This window comes from Bombina bombina, chromosome 1, assembly GCF_027579735.1.
Source record: "Bombina bombina isolate aBomBom1 chromosome 1, aBomBom1.pri, whole genome shotgun sequence".
Classification (NCBI taxonomy): Eukaryota; Metazoa; Chordata; class Amphibia; order Anura; family Bombinatoridae; genus Bombina; species Bombina bombina.
The window spans coordinates 1,542,632,494-1,542,656,456 of record NC_069499.1 but is presented as its reverse complement, the minus strand read 5'-3'; the positions used below and the strand labels follow the sequence as shown (position 1 = coordinate 1,542,656,456).

The following is a 23,963-nucleotide window of genomic DNA, read 5'->3' as shown; positions in this document are numbered from 1 at the left end:
AACCAGGGGTCAACTCCAGAGCTATTTTTACAGGAGTAACTAAGTTCCCCCTGGACATAGAACATAAATAATTCAGTAAACACTGCTGCGGCTGCTGGAAGGAGCTGGAACACAGTCTAGTTAGAGGGATAGTGAGATCCTCTAGTAATGGGCAGTAACACTTCCTACAATACACTAAATGCAAGCCTGCCAGCGGTCCTGCTGTGTGATCACCCTGCACTGTGTGGAACACATGATGATTACATTTCAGCAGAAATAGGATTATTCCACCTTAAGTGGATGAGATTCTGTGACAGAGGTGGAGTCTGGAGTTGCTGTCAGACACAGAGATCTCAGATTGCCGTGAAAGGAAGGAGAGGGGAGGAAGGAGGGTGTGAAGAACTGAAGCTAAGCTAGCTATGCACCATGTGAGTTAAAAATAAAGTATGAACACTCTGGATCTCCACATTAAACAGGCGTTCATGTGTGTCTAGTTTAGTTATTTTAAAGTTGTATTTAAAAAATTTGCTCATCAAGCAGGGAAGAGGCATGACCTTCCAGCTTCCTTCTTTTGCTTCTTATTGGAATGCTTTTTAGTTCTTCCAGAGATAGCTGGGATGAGGTTTGCAAGGGAAGTGAATGTGTTCACACAAAGGAAAATACTCCTTGCAATTAAAGGTGTTTGTGAAAAATCTTGAAGTAGGATAAGCCCAATTACTTTATTTTATACAACAATAGTATGTGCAGTCTGTTTATTTATGTTGTTGTCAGGCCAGATTCTCTGTAGAAAGATAATGCATTTGCTGCAGATTCAACCTTACCAGTTCCATCCCAACGTACAAGGTGACCTGTTTTTCTTTCAATGTTACTGTGCCCTCATGCTTCCTGCTTCCTCTGTCAGTGTTACTTGCTGCACATTAACTTGTTAATTGTAAAAGAAAATGACACTCAGACGCTTTGTGACCAAATTAAATCACATTATCATTGTTTATACTGCAGAGTGAGTGCACACACAAATCTTATCAAGATCATGATATCAGATGTTTACATTACAGAGCTTTACACATCTTGAGAGCCAAGGAGTAGCATCTCCTAAAATGTTACTAAGGCTCTCAGCTTTTTGGATTATTCAACATCATCTAAATGCAAATGCCCCTTCATGTGTCCTAAAAAGTGTGTGTCTGGCTTCTCAGTATTCAGTATCAGTTTAATCCTAAGTAAGAAATAAAAACTTCAGCCCTTGTAAAAATGTAACATCCTCAGGCCAAAAGACAACTATTCAGCACTTCATTGGTTTTTAATTTGCTTTCATTAATCAGAGTGTATAGATTACATACATATAAATACAATGCGTGTATAAAACAATTTTAACTGTGAGGGTGGTGGAAGTCTTCGTGAGTTCCCACACTTTTGTTTGTAGGACTTGACTCCTGTTGTAAACCATAGACTTACAATCTGATATGCAGAATGTTGTAACTGGAACAGAGCTGAAACATTAACACCCAGGTACAGCTTGACTGAGGTGCACAAAATGTATGGATATTATGATCAGCTGAATCATTTCTTAATGTGCCCCTGTTCTATTCCTCAACATACGTGCTGAATTAGGATAGCAAGATATTGGCCCCTATTTAAGAAAGGTCTTGTGGACCTGATCCGATACTGCGGATCAGGTCCGCAAAACCTCGCTGAATGCGGAGAGCAATACGCTCTCCGTATTCAGCATTGCACCAGCAGCTCACAAGAGCTGCTGGTGCAACGCCGCCCCCTGCTGTCTCGCAGCCAATCGGCCGCCAGCAGGGGGGTGTCAATCAACCCGATCGTACTTGATCGGGTTGATTTCTGGCGATTCCTGTCCGCCTGCTCAGAGCAGCCGGACAGGGTTATGGAGCAACGGTCTTTGTGACCGCTGCTTCATAACTGCTGTTTCTGGCGAGTCTGGAGACTCGCCAGAAACACGGGCCGTCAATCTCCTTTCGGAGCTTGATAGATAGGCCCCATAGTGTGGTCCCATGAGAGCAATTCGATGGCCCACATATCCATGGGTGGGGTTTCTCCAAGAAATGCTCTCACATAATGATACCACCTCTAGCTGCAAGCAACCTTCATAGAGTTCATAAAGTTCAGGGGTTACCGGACCCTTTCAGTAATGAACAAGCTGTACATTAAACTTTTTATTCCAAATAGCTAGAAACAGAGCTGAAAAGCACAGGAAGGGTTTGTATTTAGATGACATATGTGCCCTAAAGACATCTGGGAGCTCTCTACCTAAGTCAAGAAGGCACAAGGCACTATACTCAAACCTGAATACTATTACTACAGGAGTGCATCACAAATATAGTCTTGCTGTTATTTCTTATGTCTGATTAGAAATGGTTGTCTGGAAAATATAAGAAAAAAAATTGTTAGAACTTTATTAATTTTCGACTTTTCTACATTATAATTAATTTTTCTTTCTAATATGAAACTGCCAAAGTATATAATAAAATAATATTCTAGCCATTGTTAGAGAGTATTCTGTAGTTTTCTTACTATACTATGTTGTGCAGCTTTTGTTTTGGACTTTGGGGCTTGCTTAGCCCTGTAGTTCCTTATTATGGTTACAGAAATACTAGAAGTCCCATGTCCTGTGGGACACCTCTATATAGTTACTTGTGTTCTACAGCAGTGTTTGTCAACCCCAGTACCCATAACAGGCCAAATGCTCATGTCGTAACTAGAGCACAGGTAAAATAATTAGCTGATTAGTAACCATGCTTATTAACCTGCTCTCAGCTGATTATTTCATCTAAGCTCTTGGTAAGAAAATCTGGCCTGATAGGGACTACTTGAGGACTGGAGGGGAGAAACACTGTCCTACAGTCCTTTCCTCATCCCATTTCAAGTCTTTGATTCTGTGTGTGCTCCTTTCTGCCAGATTCCCCACAAATCCCACCCAGACCACACAAAGCCACTTCTTCTTATACACCTGCCCTGGATTCCTGTGGCAGATTGTTGAGGGGTGTGTGGGGAATGACAACCTTTTAAAATGAATGCCCAGTGTACACATTTACAAATTCTATTTAGGGCTTTAAGAATGTATTTCTCCCTATGAATAAAATTAGAATGGGTAAAAGGATCATTATTTAGCAAGATAAGGTTCACAAACTTAGATATAAATATAGATCCTGAAATATAGACGTTGGATCCTCATAGCGCAGAGGCAAGGAAACAGTCTGTGTTGCAAATTAGCATTGGTAGAAGTGTAGTGTTGAATTGGGAAGTTGGGGCCATATATAAAAATACAATTAAACTTCAACAAGTTGTTCCATAGATGTAGTAGCCCTGTATGTTTTCTGTTCCATAGGTTCACATTCCACGACCTCCAAGAGAAGAACAGAAACCCTCTATAACCAACCGCATTCTTGTTAGGAAATCCCTTGAAAGAGAGGAGGGCAAGAAGAGGCAGCTCCTCGTGGCTCGTATAGCACCTCCTGAGTCCGCAGTGAAGGAGCCGGATTTCTCAGGTATCTAACAATGGTGCAAGCATGTAAATGACTTGACCACACTCCACCATCTTAATTCTATACCATTCTGCTCACAGTATACAACACGCAGCAGGGGAACTAATGCATGTACCAACGAATACGCTTCATTTCTCTTGTACAAAGAATAAAGTAATAAAAAAATAATATAAACACAGATTTAAAAACATAACAAAATAATAGCTGCTTGTGTATAATGATCATCCAAACTACGCCGCTACTAGGCCTCAGTGTTCCTCTGTAGTCCGTTCCAAACAGGAATACACAAAAGGGGCAACATTTAAATTACACTGCAGCAGGGTGCATGCCATCGCGGCGGAGCTCGCTGCAATCAAATCACAGTCATTGCACTCAAGAAAAAGAGTAAAAAGGGTATAAATGTACTTTTATTGAAACAGTTAAAAATTTGATACATGGAGGAAGCTATAGCCTTACGCGTTTGGTGCCGGCAGCAGGCACTTAATCATCATTATGATTAAGCCTTTGATTAAAGGGACATTTGAGTCAAAATTTAAATGCACATAGATTAATTAAATATTTGAATAGAAACACATTTGTTATTAATATACATGTTTTAACAAAAATGCTTCTAGCAAAAGTTACCACTGTTTTGGTGTTGGCATTTTTCATTATCTAATTTGTTTTTTTCTCTTTGTATCCTTTGCTGAAAATTATTCCTAGGTAGGCTCAGAAGCTGCTGATTGGTGGCTACACATTTGTCATTAGCTTTCATTAGCACCCAATATTGCACTGCTGCTTCTTCAACAAAGGATGACAAGAGTATAAAGCAAATTGTATAATAGAAGTATATTGGAAAGTTGTTTAAAATTGTATGTTCTATCTGAATCCTAAAAGAAAAAAGTTTGGCTTTATGCACCTTTAAGTATAATCTCAAAATCTTTATATTTTGTAACACAGAATTTTACCACTAGGTGGCAACAAAGTACTAACTGCAAGATCAGGATACATTACTACAATTGAGTTATATGTTCTGGAATTTATATAAATGTTTGGGATCGTAGAAACACATGAACCTATCCAACACTAAGTAGATAGATACAGATATCCAACAGCGCTGATAATGACCTATAGCTCCTTAACAGAATGGGCCCCTAGCTGCCCACAGTGTGTGGTACGAACAAGATAATTGTGGCGCTCCTTCAGACAATTATCTTGTTCCTATCCAACACTAACTCTTATAAAATGCATGCGGAAAAAGAGATGCTGCAAATCACCAATATTCCAAACAAAACCGCCCAACAGCACTAACATGTTCAAGCTTTATTTTACATAATGTGCTCATAGGCAATTACATAGTGGGCACACTGCCCTTACTCATGACTTCTCATGACTTAATTTTAAAAATAAAAATATTTTTTTAAATAACTCTATAAAATTGGTGTCTCAAAATAGTGTGTATAATGTATGTGTATATGACCACATAGCCCTTTTTTTTTGTATAATATAAAATCTTAACATTTTTGGAGACCAATAGTGGGCAATATTAAGTGCCTTTTATTGGTCTTTTTTCAAAATATAAATATGTCTAATTTGTTTTGTACATACATACACAAAGATACATACATAATATAGATAGATACATACATACATATAGAGACATACAGATAGTAAGAAAGATCTTAAGGTATTAGGATATTGGATACATATCCCACGTCCTGTTTCTCACCCTTCCAGATTGTAAATTCCTACCAGAATAGGGCCCTCAATTCCTCTTTTATTTGTTTGATACACTTTGTCCTGCCTCTTAAAATGTTTACCTTTTATGCCCATGGACAGCGCTGCTGAATATGTTGGCGCTTTATAAATAAAGTATAATGATAGATACATGATAGATAGATGGATAGATAGTTTGATAGATAGACAAACATATATGGTACATGGACTCAACAGGGTATAGACACCATGGGCGAGATTACAAATGCAGTGCAGGCTTCAGTGCAACTACTGAAACCCGCGCCGCCCATAATTTCACCTCGCACATCGGAGAATCAAATAAACCCCGCCGGCAGTTCATAAAGGGCCATAAGTCAGATAAACTAGTGATGTCCAGAAATGTGCGCAAATACACATTTCCTGGAGTCGCCAGTGACTTATGGCACTTTAGAAACTGCCGGCGCATAAGAAAAAAAATAAAAATATTAAATCTACTGTAAAAGTCTAACCCGCCTCCCAAAAATAAACCCGACATGTAAAAACCCCTATATCCGCAATCCCCCACAACGCAATATGACTAATTAAACTATTAACCCCTAATCTGCCATTCACCCACATCGCGATCTACCTAATAAATGTATTAACCCCTAATCCCCTAATAAATGTATTAACCCCTAATCCTCCATTTACCCACATCACAATCTACCTAATAAATGTATTAACCCCTAAACCCCCACATTGCAAAATAACTTATTAACTTATTAACCCCTAAACCGCCAAACCCCCACATCGCAATAAACCTAATTAATCTATTAACTATTAAAAAAAAAAACAACCCCCCAACGCAAATAACTAATTTACCTACTAAGCCCCCTAGCCTAACACCCCCTAAATGAACCCAAAATTACATAACATACTAAATTACAATTAAAATAAAAAATCCTAACAGTACTTAAATTAATTTTTTTTAAATTAAATTAATCTAAAATTACAAATAATAAAAAAGTCTAACATTACAGAAAATAATAAACCAAGTTATCAAAAATAAAAAAAATTAAACCTAATCCCTATGAAAATAAAAAGCCCCCCCAAAATAAAAACACCACCTAATCTAATACTAAACTACCAATAATTGTAATTAAGTATTTTCTAATTTTAGGTAACTGGGGTTAATTTAGGGAGTGTTAGGTTAGGGGGCTTAGTAATTTAATTAGTTATTTGCGTTGTGGGGGGGGTTAGCAGTTTAGAAGTTAATAGCTTAATTAGGTTAATTGCGTTGTGGGGGTTGGCGGTTTAGGGGTTAATAGACTTATTAGGTTTGTTGTGGGTGTTTGGTGGATTAGAGGTTAATATACTTTATTAGGTAGTTTGCGATGTGGGTGAATGGCGAATTAGGGGTTAATAATTTAATTAGGCATATTGCATGTGGGGGTTCGGCGGATTAGGGGTTATTATACTTTATTAGGTAGTTTGCGATGTGGGTGAATGGCGGATTAGGGGTTAATAGTTTAATTAGGCATATTGCGATGTGGGGGTTGGCGGATTAGGGGTTATATACTTTATTAGTTATAGTGTTGGGGGATTGCCGTTGACAGGTAGATATTGCGCATGCGTTAGGTGTTTATATTTTCAGGGAGTTACGGTGCTTACATTTTCAGCGCAAGGCTTGCTGCACCTGCCTATGTGTAGCGGGGTGAAAATGGAGTAACATTTCTCCATTTTTGCCACATAAGTCCTTGCGCTGGATATGTGATACCGATTTGCAACGCGGTTCTATATTAGCTTGAGGGAGTAAAAAAATCGGCCGATGGGTGAAATATACGCGCTGCATTTATATGCATTTATATGCGGGCGACACCGCATATGTAATCTCGCCCCATGAGCTAACTCCTAAAGACAAGATATTTAATAGAAGTGCGTAAGATTATTTTGAGAGTTTATGGTCAAGTTAAGGTGTTGACTCAAGCAGAGTATATACAGTTCTGGATTACACAGTACAGGGAGATTATTAATGTCTGCTGCTTTGCACTTAGAAATAATTAGATGCCTGTGAGTGAAGATGTCTTTAGCAGGTTCTAATACCTGTCTAGAGTGTCACATAAATAGCTTCCTGGTGGGTTAAAGTCTATGGAGTATGAAACAACATAAAGCAGAGCGATGTAACCAAGATGCTTAGGAACCTGCAGTGTAGTCTGTAATGCAGTTTTTATACAGAAATAGTAAATAAAGAGCTGTAAAGAATGATCAGCATGCAGAGAAAAAAACCTTAAAGGTCAGGCTCACCTCTCCTTGATCTTTAGTGCATTGTGAGGGCAAAGCATGAGATGTGTTAGTGTTGACACCGGAGGGCATGTGAGCATTCTGCAGCCTGCTGAGCTTCCCACAGCTGCATACAATCATTGGCACTATGCCCCTTTACATTTAAACATACAACGGACAAACAAGGAAGTAATATACCTTAGACACATCCTGCCACATGTAAATTCAGAGATTAACCCACCGAGTGTTCTCAGCACAGAGCTGCATGATCAGGGGGCAGAACAAAATAAATCAGGCAGAGGCTCAGGAGCAGATAGCTGCAAAACCACAATCTTAAAGCAAGAACTTAGTGCAGTGCCCACAAAAGCAGTTGGGATTATAATGCATATGTAGCGCTAGAATAGGCAGATCTGACTATAGCCTTATATCCGCAACAGTGTATCAGCCTCCACACTGTTGTGTAGTGACTGGTGATGTCTTGTACCGAAGAAGCTGCAGTGCTGCAGAACAGTGTCTTAAAGGCCAGTGCTATAATTTTGTACATAATGTTTTTGAAAACAGAGAAGTTATATAGCGTATACCTGAACTCGACAACCTCAGGTGCCAGAGCCCCACTGTTTGCTTACATTTAGGCCCTGGCACACTGGTTTACAGTCCCTAATATATATATATATACAGTCATGGCCAAAAATATTGACACCCTTGTATTTCTGTCAGATAATGCACCACTTCACCCAGAAAATTGTTGCAATTACAAATGTTTAGGCATTCTCATGTTTATTTCTTTTGTTTGTATTGGTTTGACACAAAAAGGAGAGAAAAAAAGCCAAATCTGACAAATTCCACGCAAAACTCCAAAAATGGACTGGGCAAAATTATTGGCACCCTCAATTTAATATTTGGTAGCACACCCCTTGGAAAAAATAACTGAAATCAATCGCTTCCTGTAACCATCAATGAGTTTCTTACACCTCTCTACTGGAAATTTGGACCACTTATTTTGCCAACTGTTCCAGGTCTCTCAGATTGGAAGGGTTCCTTTTCCCAACTGCTGTTTTGAGATCTCTCCACAGGTGCTCTATGGGATTGAGATTGAGATTTGGGCTCATTGCTGGCCAGCTCAGTACTCTCCAGCGCTTAAACCATTTCTGGGTGCTTTTTTATGTGTGCTTTGGGTCATTGTCCGGCTGTAAGACCCATGACCTCTGATGGAGACCCAACTTCCTGACACTGGGTCCTACATTGCACCACAGAATTATTTAGTAGTCTTCAGATTTCATAATGCCATGCGCACAGTCAAGGCATCCAGTGCCTGATGCAGCAAAGCAACCCCAAAACATCAGTGAACCCCCACCATGTTTGACTATAGGGACTGTATTCTTTTTTTTAAAAAAGCTTCATTTCTTTTTCTGAAAACAGTAGAATGATGGGCTTTACCAAAAAGCTGTTATTTTGTTTTGTCTATCAACTCCACATTCACCCAAAATGATTTTGGCTTCCTCATGTAAGTTTTGGCAAACTCCAATCTGGCTTTTTTATGTTTCGGTGTCAGCAGTGGGGTCCTCCTGGGTTTCCTACAATAGCCTCCCTTTTTATTCAGATGGCGACGTATAGTGCGAGCTGATACATTTGTACCCTACGCCTGAAGGTCATCTTGAATTTGTCTGTAAGTTGATTAAGGTTCTTTATCCACCATTCGAACAATCCTTCGTTGCAATCTTTGATCAATTTTTCACTTCCACCCACGTCCAGGGAGATTAGCTATAGTGCCATGGGCTGTAAACTTCTTGACAATGTTGCGCACAGTGGACACAGGAACATTAAGATCTCTGAAGATGGACTTGTAACCTTGAGATTGTCCATGCTTGTTCTCAAATCCTCAGACAATTCTTTGCTGCTCTTCCTCTTCTCCATGCTCAGTGTGGCTGTCATGAACCAAGCCTCCAGACTAAAAAGAAAAAGAAAAGGTCTGGGAGGCATTCTGCTAAGAAGGGCTGTATAGGGATTTGAACCTGTGGCTCTGTGGTTGCTATTTCTGTTTGCTTACATGTTGAGCCACAGCCAGTTCCAACAATAGCATGGATCTTAAAAGATCTGATAAATAACTATTTGCCTTACTTGTTATTACACCTGTGCAACACACAGGTGTTCTCAATTCTGGAATTAATCAGAACCAACCCTGTGCAAAACCTCCCTATTTAAGGATGGCTTTTAGTCTGCATTAGTGTCTTCACATTGGATCTGTTTTGTCAAGTCAGAACCTGTTTCCTGTATTTCTTTGGAGAAAGATTTCCTTTGCACCTGTTTACAAGGTATTACCAGGAGAAAGCCTTTACCTTTAAACCTGTTACCAGTTTGCAAGTTGTTTCCTGCATTGTGCAATTCCTGCACTCAGCAATTACAAGGAGAGATACTTTACCTTTAAACCTGTTACCAGTTTGCAAGTTGTTTCCTGCATTGTGCAATTCCTGCACTCAGCAATTACAAGGAGAGAGACTTTACCTTTAAACCTGTTACCAGTTTGCAAGTTGTTTTCTGCCTTGTGCAAATCTTACATTTCAGTTATTACCAAGAGAAAGACTTTCCTTTTTGAATCTGCATCTCTGCTTACTAGTTTTCTTTATTTTCACTCCTTCTGTATGTGGTCTTAACATACCTGAGTAGCATATTTAAATATTCTGCAAGTATTTGCTTAAACAAAGTATTTTGTTGTTTAAATAAATTGTTTTCATTTTCAATCAGTATGGCTTCTACTAATCTTCCTTTAAAGCAACTGTTCCAGACAATGAGGCTCTCACATGATATCCTGAGACAGAACATGACAGAATGTGAAGACCTTAAAAGAGAGCCCTCTGGGATTATTGCTGTATTGGATTCAGTGTTAAAGTTTATTAAGGACATACTCATTAACTTTATGGAGCTGGTGGAAATGTTATCTCTCCCAACCGAAACCTTGTCTAAAGTTACCTCCCAAACAAGGAAAGGTTTTAAAGAACCCTTAACAGAAGAGGAGAAAATTCGGCGAAGACAACTTAACCTCTGTTTCTATTGTGGGGGACCTGGTCACCGCATCACAGGGTGTCCAGTAAGACCTCCTAGAGGATCAAGTCAAGATACAGCCAAGTTGAAAATGAACTCTGATGTTAAGGGAACAAATTATACTTCCACTAGCAAACTGTATGATACCCCTGGAGATGACCCAGCTATGGAGAATACATCTATTCTACAAACAACCGTTTCTAACACGCTTCAAGAAATGGTACCTGATTTGAAACAGATGGTCATTGGGAGTACAACTCCAACTACATCCATTACCCATACCACTGCGTCTGTTTCTGCATCAACCACATTGGGGAACTCTGCAAAAATACCTCCTGGAAATCCTGCACATTACCTTGTTTCTGCCCTGGCTGGAGATCCAGCTAACAAAAGTCACTCATCAGACATAAAAGTGACAAACCTTCCAGCTGAATCAGACTCTGCCAATTCTAAAGATCCACACCTCCTTGTACCACCTTCACCCAGCTACTCATTGACTGAGAAAGAATTGGATGAGATGGTTGAATTGGATATAAATGACACAGAAAATGAATTCCTGGACTCTGAAGGAGAGGTCATACCTTACCCAGAGGTACTCTACCCATCAGGCAAATATGACCCAGATAACGAATTCCTTGACTCTGAAGGAGAGGTCTTTTCCTACCCGGAGGTACCCTGCCCATCAGCCAGTCCATTGCAAGCTGCTGGGTATAATCAGGAACCTCTAAATCAAAACTGTCTTGGTTTTTCAGCTCTTGTTATGCCTACAGGGATATCTTCTAAGGGTCCCCAATCTCAGGCAGCTGTTCCAAGCGAAGAATCAATTCCATCTGATTGTATTAGGGCTTCAAATGGAACACTTGTTCGTAAATCCCACCTTCAGATGTTTGATCAGGCTTTGAGCGCCCAGAGTGCGCTCTTTGGAGGGGGCATCTGTCATGAACCAAGCCTCCAGACTAAAAAGAAAAAGAAAAGGTCTGGGAGGCATTCTGCTAAGAAGGGCTGTATAGGGATTTGAACCTGTGGCTCTGTGGTTGCTATTTCTGTTTGCTTACATGTTGAGCCACAGCCAGTTCCAACAATAGCATGGATCTTAAAAGATCTGATAAATAACTATTTGCCTTACTTGTTATTACACCTGTGCAACACACAGGTGTTCTCAATTCTGGAATTAATCAGAACCAACCCTGTGCAAAACCTCCCTATTTAAGGATGGCTTTTAGTCTGCATTAGTGTCTTCACATTGGATCTGTTTTGTCAAGTCAGAACCTGTTTCCTGTATTTCTTTGGAGAAAGATTTCCTTTGCACCTGTTTACAAGGTATTACCAGGAGAAAGCCTTTACCTTTAAACCTGTTACCAGTTTGCAAGTTGTTTCCTGCATTGTGCAATTCCTGCACTCAGCAATTACAAGGAGAGATACTTTACCTTTAAACCTGTTACCAGTTTGCAAGTTGTTTCCTGCATTGTGCAATTCCTGCACTCAGCAATTACAAGGAGAGAGACTTTACCTTTAAACCTGTTACCAGTTTGCAAGTTGTTTTCTGCCTTGTGCAAATCTTACATTTCAGTTATTACCAAGAGAAAGACTTTCCTTTTTGAATCTGCATCTCTGCTTACTAGTTTTCTTTATTTTCACTCCTTCTGTATGTGGTCTTAACATACCTGAGTAGCATATTTAAATATTCTGCAAGTATTTGCTTAAACAAAGTATTTTGTTGTTTAAATAAATTGTTTTCATTTTCAATCAGTATGGCTTCTACTAATCTTCCTTTAAAGCAACTGTTCCAGACAATGAGGCTCTCACATGATATCCTGAGACAGAACATGACAGTGGCAGAGACAAACAACAGAAAGGTTGAGTACATTTTTCACCATTTTAACTGGTGGCCGGTGTGATTTCTATATTGTCAGCACCTGTTAATTGATACAGGTGAGTTTAATTACAAATTACAGGAGCATCACAAACATGGATGCAAATTATTTCTTACAATTTTTAAAAAGGTGCCAATAATTTTGTCCAGTCCATTTTTGGAGTTTGCATGGAATTTGTCAGATTTGTCTTTTTTTCCTCTACTTTTTTTGTGTCATAGCAATGCGAACAAAAGAAATAAACATGAGAATGCCTAAACATTTGTAATTGCAACAATTTTCTGGGCTAAGTGGTGCATTATCTGACAGAAATGCAAGGGTGCTAATATTTGTGGCCATGACTGTGTATATATATAGGTACCAAGAAAGCAAGACGGCAACAGGACCATTTCTTATAAATAAAAAAGTTCCTTTATTGAAGTGACATTAGATACAGGTTTGTCTGCTATTTTAACCCGAACCTAATGTCACTTCAATAAAGGAACTTTTTTATTCAGAAGAAATGCTTTCAATGTACCTGTATGGAAGGAGTTGCAGGAAAACTTGCACCCCAGAACTATAATAGTGGGGCTAAATCAGCTGCTGTAACAACCATTCTTAAACTAATCAATTTAGCGGTTAACAACTGCTGCTATGTACACTCAGGTTGATTAGTTAGCAAGCATTAATGTTTTTCATACTGCACATACTAATTAAACCCTTAGCGACTGAACGTACCATGTACGTCACTGGTCATTGAGAGTTCCCTTGTTTATAATAGCCCGGGCCCCGGTCTCGCTGCAAACCCCTAGAAAGACCAGCGAGTTACAGGGTACGTTGCTGGTCCTTAAAGGGTTATTCCATGTAATCTTGCTTCCAAACATGAGTATCACTCTTACTGTCTTAAATGATGATACCAGCAGATATACAGGAATTCACATCACACTTCAGTAAGGTCACTTCTATGTGCCACCTTACTCATATGAGGTGTAATAAAATTTCTGGCCCAAACTAAATGCAGTTCATGCTATTGAATGATAAAGTTCAAGCCATGAGGGCTACAATACTTGTGATTTTCCTTTCATATATTTATAAACCATTTTATAAACCAGTTTGATTGAAAATCTGGCAAGTGCGGACATACTGCATTTATATGCATGAATTATCCTTGCCCAGCACACTGGTGGTTGGATTTGTCACGTTTTTGGGTGCGCACCTATGGGACTCGGCCTGTATAGTCTGAGCTGACTTGTTGAGCAGACCTCCTTATCTTACCTCTTTATATACACAAAGGCCTCAATATATTTTACTTCTCTGTATAAAAAAGGACAGTATTTCCAGATTTTATTACCTATCTTTCCTGTCCCCCACTGGGGGAGGTTGATTTACCTTCTGTCTCTTGTTTATATAGTTTTTCAACAGAGAATACTGCAGTATTCATATTTTGCAATAAAGGTGGCGGTTTCAACAGACTCAATCAGTTATTTACAATAAGATAATAAAGGTAGAGGATACAATTTGTAAACATTTTATTACACTCCAGAGAGGTAACATATATCATTGGAAACACATTAAAGGGGATGATATTTTACAGTACACTTTCCCTTTAATACTATTATGTTATATTTAATCTGTTATTTAAAAAATGTCAATAGTTTATGCAGCACTATACAAAGGTACATTCATAGAGGTATTTTACCATTCTTACACTAACAAGTTATACCATTTGGTCTTATTTTTAGGAGAAAATAATCATTTCTTATTAAAGGGATAGAAAGGTAAAAAATGAAATGTGCATCTCAATTTTAAATAGAAGCATTTTTACAATATACTTTCATTACAAAAAAATCTTCTAGTAAAAGATATTAGTTTTTCCCCAGCAGGATATGTAAATATGCTGTGATAGCCCATGCACCAGTATTCAAGCGCAGAGAGCTGATGGTGGCGTGTGTTGTGTCTGTGAAGACTTACTTTGTGTCATATAAGTCACTACTGATGCTCTGAGAAGGTCTGCTGAAAACTGATGCATGAGACTTTGAAATACAGTATGGAAGTGTACTGCAAAAACGTTTCTATTTAAAATTGAAATGCACCCATGCATAATTTAATTTGACCCTTTCTATCCCTTTTAAAGTCAGGAGCAGGGATCTCCCAGCAACATTTCTGTTACATTCTGATTGTATATTTCTGCATATTATTTTTACCCAGTATTTTGAGAGTTGTTTTCCAGTTATGAGACTGATATCACCCTCACTAATATTCTAGGCACAGAAATCCCTTTGTGTGACACCCAGGGTCCTATTCAGCCACACTGCATCCTGGGAAGCCTGCAGGACTTAAAACGGGAAGCTTTGTTCAGAGGTAACGTACAGGTAAGTTGTATTCTGTCTCTTCTGTAGCTGTTTCCGAAAGTGTTATTTATTCTGCTTTTTGTATTCAGCTTGCCCAGCTTATCCAAGACTCTCCAAGACCAAATGCTACTACAACTACGTCTGCAAAACATGGTGTGAAACAGACAGTTGACCAGAAAAATGAGAATGGTTCGGTTTTACAAAAGCAAGATAATGCCTTGAGCAACTGGCAATATCACATGAAACTAAGAAAAAGACTGCTGGACAAATTGGCTAGTGGGTTGACATTTCTTTATTGTGCTTTATGTGTGTTGATGTGTGTGTATGGCGCAATGTGCATAGGTGAGTGTATGTGAGTGCATACTAGCCTGTCTACTTAAAGGGGCATAATACTCATATGCTAAATCACGTGAAAGTGATGCAGCATAACTGTAAAAAGCTGACAGGAAAATATCACCTGAACATCTCTATGTAAAAAAGAAAGATATTTCGCCTCACAATTTCCTCAGCTCACCAGAGTAAGTGTTCCGTAAAAATTATCTTTCAGTTACTGTCCAGCTACAGGTTAAAAAAAAAGGAAGAAATGAACAGCAGCCAATCAGCATCAGCAGTGCTGAGGTCATGACCTGTTTTACTGTGATCTCATGAGATTTCATAGTAAACTTCCTTAAACTGAATAGGGAAAAAACACGAGTGTGTATGAGGCTCACTCCCTTGCCTGTCCTGGGACAAGCATACTGATTTGCTGCTTAAAGTAATTTACAATGGAGTGTGAATACTTAAGACATTTTGATGTAAAATATGTTTCTTTTTTACATAGAGAAGTTCAGGTGATATTTTCTATGCTATGCTGCATCACTTTCAAGTGTTTCAACATTTGGGTATCATGTCCCTTTAAAGCTGATATGTTTAACCAAAAACTGTACTCAAATGAAAGCTTATACGTTAAAACAAAAATTGTACTTAAAAGAAATCTGATACATTAAACCAAAAATGCTTCCCTGACCAACGACTTTGCAGGGTTGAGCTTGATCACGCTACATTAAATTTTGTCGAAACTAGTGTCCTCTAGTAAATCATTACATACAGGTTGCATCCATGTGTGCTTGTGTGCAAAAATGTGATATAAATGATACCTCCTTCCTGTGTCAGATCTTCTGTCTTACACTGTTTATTCAGTTCTGGTGATATTTCCTCTAATTCTTCTTCTGCGGCAGGTCAGCTTAATAAGCCAACTTCACAGCTTTTGATGAATGTGTGTGAAGATGTCCGAAGAGTTCAGGAAGAGAAGTACTTAATTGACCGCAGCATCCCAGCAATGGAATATGGCAAGGTGGGATTGAAACGTAGAATCACAAAATCTCTGTGCAGGTGGTGGATAAGTTCTTGTAGACAAGGAACACCCACTGCTCTTTTACATTTATTATACTATGGCCGATACATTTTTATCGTGGTTGATCGCTATCTGCACTCAAGATAAATCAGTAGCGATCGTATGTTTGTGTTGGTATTACAAGTTGAACGTATAAAAAAATATGGCACACAAGTGAAAAAACTCAGGGACTCTAACATCTGGATGACAGGTAATGCGGCTAACTAGAAATGCACTCTACCTTTCCCCGTAGAGTTCTATGTGGCGCACTATTTATTTTATTTATTTTTTAATATATATTTCCATATATAGCAGTATATATTTTTGTAAAACATATATCTATAGCTATATATACAATTTTATTTGTGTGTATGTGTGTATACAGTATATATATATATATATATATATAAAACGAAAATAGGAATTTCAAGTATTTTTAATAAAAAAGTATAAAACATTACATTTGTTTAAAAATGTTATTATATATGTGTGTGTGTGATATTGCACGTATATATATGTGCACATACATATTAACACATAAGTACACATGTATACTCGTGTGTGTGTATATATATATATATATATATATATATATATATATATATATATATATAAAAATAAATCACCATTAGCAGAAGGGCACTCACAGGATTTAAAACAAATATTCTTTATTCTTTAATTTTGGTAAAAATCAGCTGTCGACGTGTTGGCTCTCCATCAAGCCTTTTTCAAGACAACATGTTTTGTTAGAAACATGAAAACGAACATCATAGAACGGCATCCAGGTCGCAATCCCGCACACGTGTGAACGCCAGCTAACCGGGAGTGCAGCCTGGATGCAGCTCCATGATGTTCGTTTTCACAGTCAGAATATCCATTGAAAGTATAGGGCGCGTTAAACTTTCTCTGGTAAATCAGTTTAACTATAGACTTATTGATATTGCCCCCATGCGCTATCATTAGCACTCCACTTGTAATCTGGGACTATATCTTTTATACTCCATCTATTTTTCGTGGTGCTGGATTTCCAAAGTCTTTAGTGGTTCTGCCATAGTCACTAGTCATGCAGAATTAAAATGTCACATACAAATTAAGATAAGGTCCCTTGCCCTGTTTTCTTCTACAAGATATGACGAGTAGACGGATTTCATCCTTACTTGTGGGATTTATCCTCCTGCTAACAGGAAGTGGCAAAGAGCACCACAGCAGAGCTGTATATATAGCTCCTCCCTTCCCTCCACCCCCAGTCAGTCTCTTTGCCTGTATAGTAATAGGAAGAGGTAAAGTGAGGTGTTAGTTTAGTTTCTTCAATCAAGAAGTTTTTTATTTTCAAATGGTGCCAGTGAGTACTATTTTTCTCAGGGAAAGTGAGGATGCTTCCTGCCCTGATGTTGATGATCTTAGCAAGCTTTTTCTAAGATCCATGATGGTTCCCACAGCTGCTGAAGATAGTATAAGAAAATCTTCAGGGTGGAGACTGGTGTGTTGCTACTAGCAATTCTGAGGTATGTTCAGACTTTTTGTTTCTGGGGAGACTTGATGCACAGAACAGGCTGACATTTACCCCTTTATGGGGAGAGGTAAGCAGTATACACATGTATTAAGAGATGGTGTACCTGGAATCCCTTTTCTCTTTATTACCATACTATGTTAAGGATTGGTGGCTGATAAAGAGGGGCTTTGACGCTGGGAGTTGCGGTTATTTGTTTAAGGGTCATGTTATGCAAGGCATATGACTTAGTGTGTGCAGTGGTTTTCTCTTACTGTACCGAGTGTTTTTAAGAGGGCACATGGCTATAGGGGACATGTTTGATTTTTTTTTATTAGGACCCATGCGGGTCTTGCCGTACTAACATTACGCCCACGGTGGGCGGGGCCTATTTCCCGCGCTCAGATGCGCAGTTCAGTTGGATCGCATGGGCGACAGAGTCCTGTTCTCTGGGGAGGCCTGAGTGTTCCGGACTTCAAAAGGGGCCTGAATAGCTTCTCGAGCAGCAGCAGCAATCTCATTCGGGGGCAGGTAGGCGCCACAGCAGGGCCCAATTAGAGGTAAAACATACTTTATTAGCTAAACATCGTTATTATATTGGGTTACCATATTGGAGCAAGTGGATGAATATTACTTGAGTGCTTTTGATCATTTGCAAATAAAATTATTGCTAAAAACACGTTTTTTGAACGTTTCAGAAAAATAATTGCGGTTTTAAAATTTAAAGGCGCAGTACACTAAACATTTTTTAGCATTAACTTTTTACTATAATTGGAATCAGGGCAATAGTTTTTTAATAAAAGAACTTATATTATAAGAGTACTAATCTGTTTAACATGTCTGACACTGAGGAGGAAACTCCTTGCTCTATGTGTTTAGATGCCATTGTGGAACCCCCTCTAACTTTTTGTCCCTCATGTACTGAGAGGGCCTTTCAGTGCAAAGCAAAAATTTTATGTAAAGAAAATATGTCTAAGGATGATTCTCAGTCTGAGGAGAATCAGGGTATACCGCTAACTTCTCCCCAAGCGTCACAACCTTTAACGCCAACCCAAGCGATGCCTGGTTTTTCAACCGCGTCTAATTCTTTTACTCTGCAGGATATAGCTGCAGTTATGTCAACTACCCTTACAGAGGTATTATCTAAGTTGCTAGTATTACAGGGTAAGCGCAGTAGGACAGAAGTCAATGCGAATACTGAGTCCTCTAATGCCTTATTAGCTATTTCCAATGTACCCTCACAGGGCTCTGATTTGGGGGTCAGGGAACTTTTGTCTGAGGGGGAACTTTCTGATTCGGGAAGTGCGCTACCTCAAACAAACTCGGACACCATGTCCTTTAAATTTAAGCTTGAACATCTCCGCCTGTTACTTCGGGAGGTTTTAGTGAAACTGGATGACTGTGACCCTATTGTGGTGCCACCAGAGAAATTGTGTAAGATGGACAAATACTTAGAAGTACCTGCCAACACTGATGTTTTTCTGGTTCCTAAGAGAATCTCGTAGATTATTAAGAGGGAATGGGACAGACCGGGTATTCTGTTCTCGCCCTCTCCTAATTTCAAAAAGATGTATCCCATATCTGACACTGTTCGGGACTTGTGGCAAACAGTCCCTAAGGTGGAGGGAGCTATATCTACCCTGGGGAAGCGTACAACTATTCCTATTGAAGACAGTTGTGCTTTTAAAGACCCTATGGATAAAAAATTGGAGGGTCTTCTAAAGAAATTGTTTATTCATCAGGGTTTCCTCTTACAACCAACGGCCTGCATTGTTCCAGTTACCACTGCGGCAGCCTTCTGGTTTGATGCTTTAGAAGAGTCTCTTAAGACTGAGACTCCCTTAGAGGATATATTAGATAGAATTAAGGCTCTTAAGTTGGCTAATTCTTTTATTACAGATGCCGCCTTTCAGATTGCTAAATTAGCGGCTAAGAATGCTGGATTTGCTAGAGCGTTATGGTTAAAATCTTGGTCGGCTGATGTGTCATCTAAGTCAAAGCTTTTGGCTATTCCTTTCAAGGGGAAAACCCTATTTGGGCCTGACTTGAAGGAAATCATTTCTGACATTACGGGAGGTAAGGGTCATCTCCTACCTCAAGATAGAGCTACTAAACTGAGGGGCAAACAAAATCATTTTCGTTCCTTTCGGAACTTTAAAGGAGTCCCCTCTTCTTCCGCCAAGCAGGAAGGGAATTTTGGCCAGACCAAGTAAGTCTGGAGACCCAACCAGAATTGGAACAAGGGTAAACAACCCAAGAAGCCCGCTGCTGCTACCAAGACAGCATGAAGGGGCGGCCCCTGATCCGGGACCGGATCTAGTAGGGGGCAGACTTTCTTTCTTTGCCCAGGCTTGGGCAAGAGATGTTCAGGACCCCTGGGCAATGGAAATAGTGACCCACGGGTATCAACTGGAATTCAAAAATTTTCTCCCAAGAGGGAGATTTCTTCTTTCACGATTGTCTGTAGACCAGATAAAAAGAGAGGCGTTCTTACGTTGTGTAAAAGACCTCTCTACTATGGGAGTAATTCGTCCTGTCCCAAGTCTAGAACAGGGGCAGGGTTTTTACTCAAATCTTTTCGTGGTTCCCAAAAAAGGGGGAATGTTCAGACCCATTTTAGACCTCAAAAGTCTAAACAAGTTTCTCAGAGACCCATCTTTCAAGATGGAGACCATTCGAACAATTTTACCAATGATCCAAGAGGGTCAATATATGACTACCGTGGACTTGAAGGACGCATACCTTCATATTCCTATGCACAAGGATCATCATCAGTACCTAAGGTTTGCCTTCCTAGACAAACATTTTCAGTTTGTGGCTCTTCCCTTCGGGCTGGCCACAGCACCCAGAATCTTTACAAAGGTTCTAGGGTCTCTTCTGGTGGTCCTCAGACCGCGGGGCATAACAGTGGCACCTTATCTGAACGATATTCTGATCCAGGCGTCGTCTTATCAGCTAACAAAATCTCACACAGACACAGTGTTATCATTTCTGAGAACTCACTGATGGAAGGTGAATCTAGCAAAGAGTTCACTACTTCCACAGACAAAGGTTCCCTTCTTGGGAACTCTGATAGATTCTGTAGCTATGAAGATTTTTCTGAGGTCAGAAAGTCAAAGATTCTAAATACATGCCGTGCCCTTCAGTCCAATCCTCGGCCATCAGTGGCTCAGTGCATGGAGGTGATTGGATTAATGGTGGCGGCAATGGACATCATTCCGTTTGCTCAGTTTCATCTCAGACCACTGCAACTGTGCATGCTCGGACAGTGGAATGGGGACTATGCAAATTTATCTCCTCCGATAAATCTGGACCAAGAGACCAGAAACTCTCTTCTTTGGTGGTTGTCGCCGGATCATCTGTCCCAAGGGACGTGTTTCCGCAGACCCTCATGGGTAATAGTGACAACGGATGCCAGTCTACTAGGCTGGGGTGCAGTCTGGAATTCCCTGAAGGCTCAGGGTGTATGGACTCAGGTGGAGTCTCTACTTCCAATCAATATTCTGGAATTGAGAGCAATATTCAATGCGCTTCAGGTGTGGCCTCAGTTGGCTTCGGCCAAATTCATCAGATTCCAGTCGGACAACATTACGACTGTGGCTTACATCAATCATCAGGGAGGAACGAGGAGTTCCTTAGCAATGACAGAAGTATCCAAGATAATTCAATGGGCGGAGGCCCACTCCTGTTCTCTGTCAGCAACCTACATCCCAGGAGTAGACAACTGGGAAGCGGACTTTTTAAGCCGACAGGGGGAACTCCATCCGGAGGTCTTTGCCTCACTTGATTCTCTGATGGGGCAGACCGGAATTGGATCTGATGGCGTCTTGACAGAATGCCAAGCTCCCAAGATACGGATCCAGGTCGAGGGATCCTCAGGCCGAACTGATAGATGCCTTGGCAGTGCCTTGGTTGTTCAACCTAGCTTATGTGTTTCCACCGTTTCCTCTCCTTCCCCGGGTGATTGCTCGGATCAAGCAGGAGAGAGTTTCGGTAATTCTAATCGCGCCTGCGTGGCCACGCAGGACTTTTTATGCAGATCTAGTGGACATGTCCTCTCTGCCTCCGTGGAAACTTCCAGTGAGACAGGACCTTCTCATTTAAGGTCCTTTCCAACATCCAAATCTAATTTCTCTGCAGCTAACTGCCTGGAGATTGAACGCTTGATTTTATCTAAGCGGGGTTTTTCTGATTCGGTCATCTATACCTTGATTCAGGCACGTAAGCCTGTCACTAGAAAGATCTATCATAAGATATGGCGCAAATATCTTTTTTGGTGTGAATCCAAGGGCTACTCATGAAGTAAAGTTAGGATTCCCAGGATTCTGTCTTTTCTCCAAGAATGATTGGGGAAAGGGTTATCAGCGAGAAAGAATTATGACTCATTCTACTAGGGCTGTGGCTTCCTCATGGGCATTTAAAATGATGCTTCTGTTGAACAGATTTGCAAGGCTGCGACTTGGTCGTCTCTTCACACTTTTTCCAAATGTTCCAAATTTGATACTTTTGCTTCCTCTGAGGCTGGTTTTGGGAGAAAGGTTCTTCAAGCAGTGGTGCCTTCCGTTTAGGTTCCTGTCTTGTCCCTCCCTTTCATCCGTGTCCTGTTGCTTTGGTATTGTATCCCACAAGTAAGGATGAAATCCTTTTTAGAAGAAAAGGAAATTTATGCTTACCTAATAAATTTATTTCTTCTACGATATGACGAGTCCACGGCCCTCCCTGTCATTTTTAAGACAGGTTTAGATTATATTATATTTTTTATAAACTTCAGTCACCTCTGCACCTTTGGCTTCTCCTTTCTCTTCCTTACTTCGGTTGAATGACTGGGGGTGGAGGGAAGGGAGGAGCTATATATACAGCTCTGCTGTGGTTCTCTTTGCCACTTCCTGTTAGCAGGAGGATAAATCCCACAAGTAAGGATGAAATCCGTGGACTCGTCATATCATAAAAGAAATAAATTTATCAGGTAAGCATAAATTTCCTTTTTCTGACACATAAATGTTTCAGGGAAAATTTAATCTGAATTTTATCAACTTCAAACTTGGGGCTAGATTACACGTGGTGCGCTATTTAATGCATGAGCAAACACCACTGGAAGTAAACTTTTAAATGTGTGCAGGTTAGCGTGCATATTACAAGTTGAAAGTAAATGGTTTCTGTGTGAGCAAAAGGCAGCACTCGCTAACTTCAGGACTTCGAATATCACAACAGAGTTAAATTCTTCTCCCCATAGGGGCCTATCTATCAAGCTCTGGATAGAGTTTGAGGCCCCGTGTTTCTGGCGAGCCTGCAGGCTCGCCAGAAACACCAGTTATGAAGCAGCGGTCTAAAGACCGCTGCTCCATAACCTGTCCGCCTGCTCTGAGCAGGCAGACAGACATCGCCGCAATTCAATACGATCGAGTACAATCGGGTTGATTGACACCCCCCTGCTGGCGGCCGAGTCTGCAGGGGCGGCGTTGCACCAGCAGCTCTTGTGAGCTGCTGGTGCAATGCTGAATTTCAACGAGGTCTGGCGGACCTGATCCGCACTGTCGGATCAGGTCCACCAGACTTTGATAAATAGAGGCCATAGACTTTAATGGAGTGCACTACTGAAAAAAAAACAACTAACACTTATCATTCACGCACTAACCCGACACCACATAAGACCACATGAGTTATTCATATTTTACATTCCAATGTTCTTAACTTAGAAGAAAATGTTCTGATGATCGTTTGTTTGTAAAATATATATCTATACCCATTTATCTATATGAATATATACAGGTATAGGTATATACAGATATATATAGGAATATATATTTAAAATAAAAAGGAACATTTTCTCCTACGTGAAAACCATTGTAATGTAAAATATTTACAGTAAATTTTATATATATATAAAATATCCCAGGATAAGGATACAGTATGCACACCTGCAGTAAAAAAAAAGCTGGTTGCTTACATGTCAAAATTAAAATGTAATAATAATGAGACAGCACTCACTGGATTTTAAAGTAAAACATAACTTTTATTCAAGGAAGTCCATTGTGACGGATACCCCGGCTACCCCGACTGGGTAGCTCCACCAAACGGATCCTGCTTCCTTCCTGCCGACTGCAGCTATGTAGCTGGCAAGTGACCACAACCTGTAGCCACCCCTGATGCCCGACAGCACCAGTACTCAGGGTCCCACCCTGTGGCAGACTCCAGCTACCCAGGCTGGATAGCTCTGCCTGAGGATCCTTTCTCTGCCTGGAACAGGCTGCTATGTAGCCCAGGAAAGTGATTTTAGCTGAAACCAACCCAAATAACTAGACACACTAGCATTCAGGTTAGACAGGAACTGATTTTATTGAAAACATGCACTCCTTTTATACAGACAGCTCATCTTGATAAGACCCTGGACAATCCCACTATTTTCCCGCCATTCCCGCCCCTCCA

The 23,963-nt window shown here is 40.0% G+C and overlaps 1 protein-coding gene across 1 annotated transcript in view; it reads left to right on the top strand.

The window, feature by feature from the left end:
• Positions 1–23,963, top strand: part of MYCBPAP (MYCBP associated protein) — a 200,365-nt gene that overhangs the window by 23,391 nt on the left and 153,011 nt on the right. Inside the window, 4 exon segments of the mRNA XM_053722003.1 lie at positions 3,326–3,485; positions 14,591–14,697; positions 14,766–14,952; positions 15,894–16,009. Coding sequence (XP_053577978.1) covers positions 3,326–3,485; positions 14,591–14,697; positions 14,766–14,952; positions 15,894–16,009 — 570 coding nt within the window.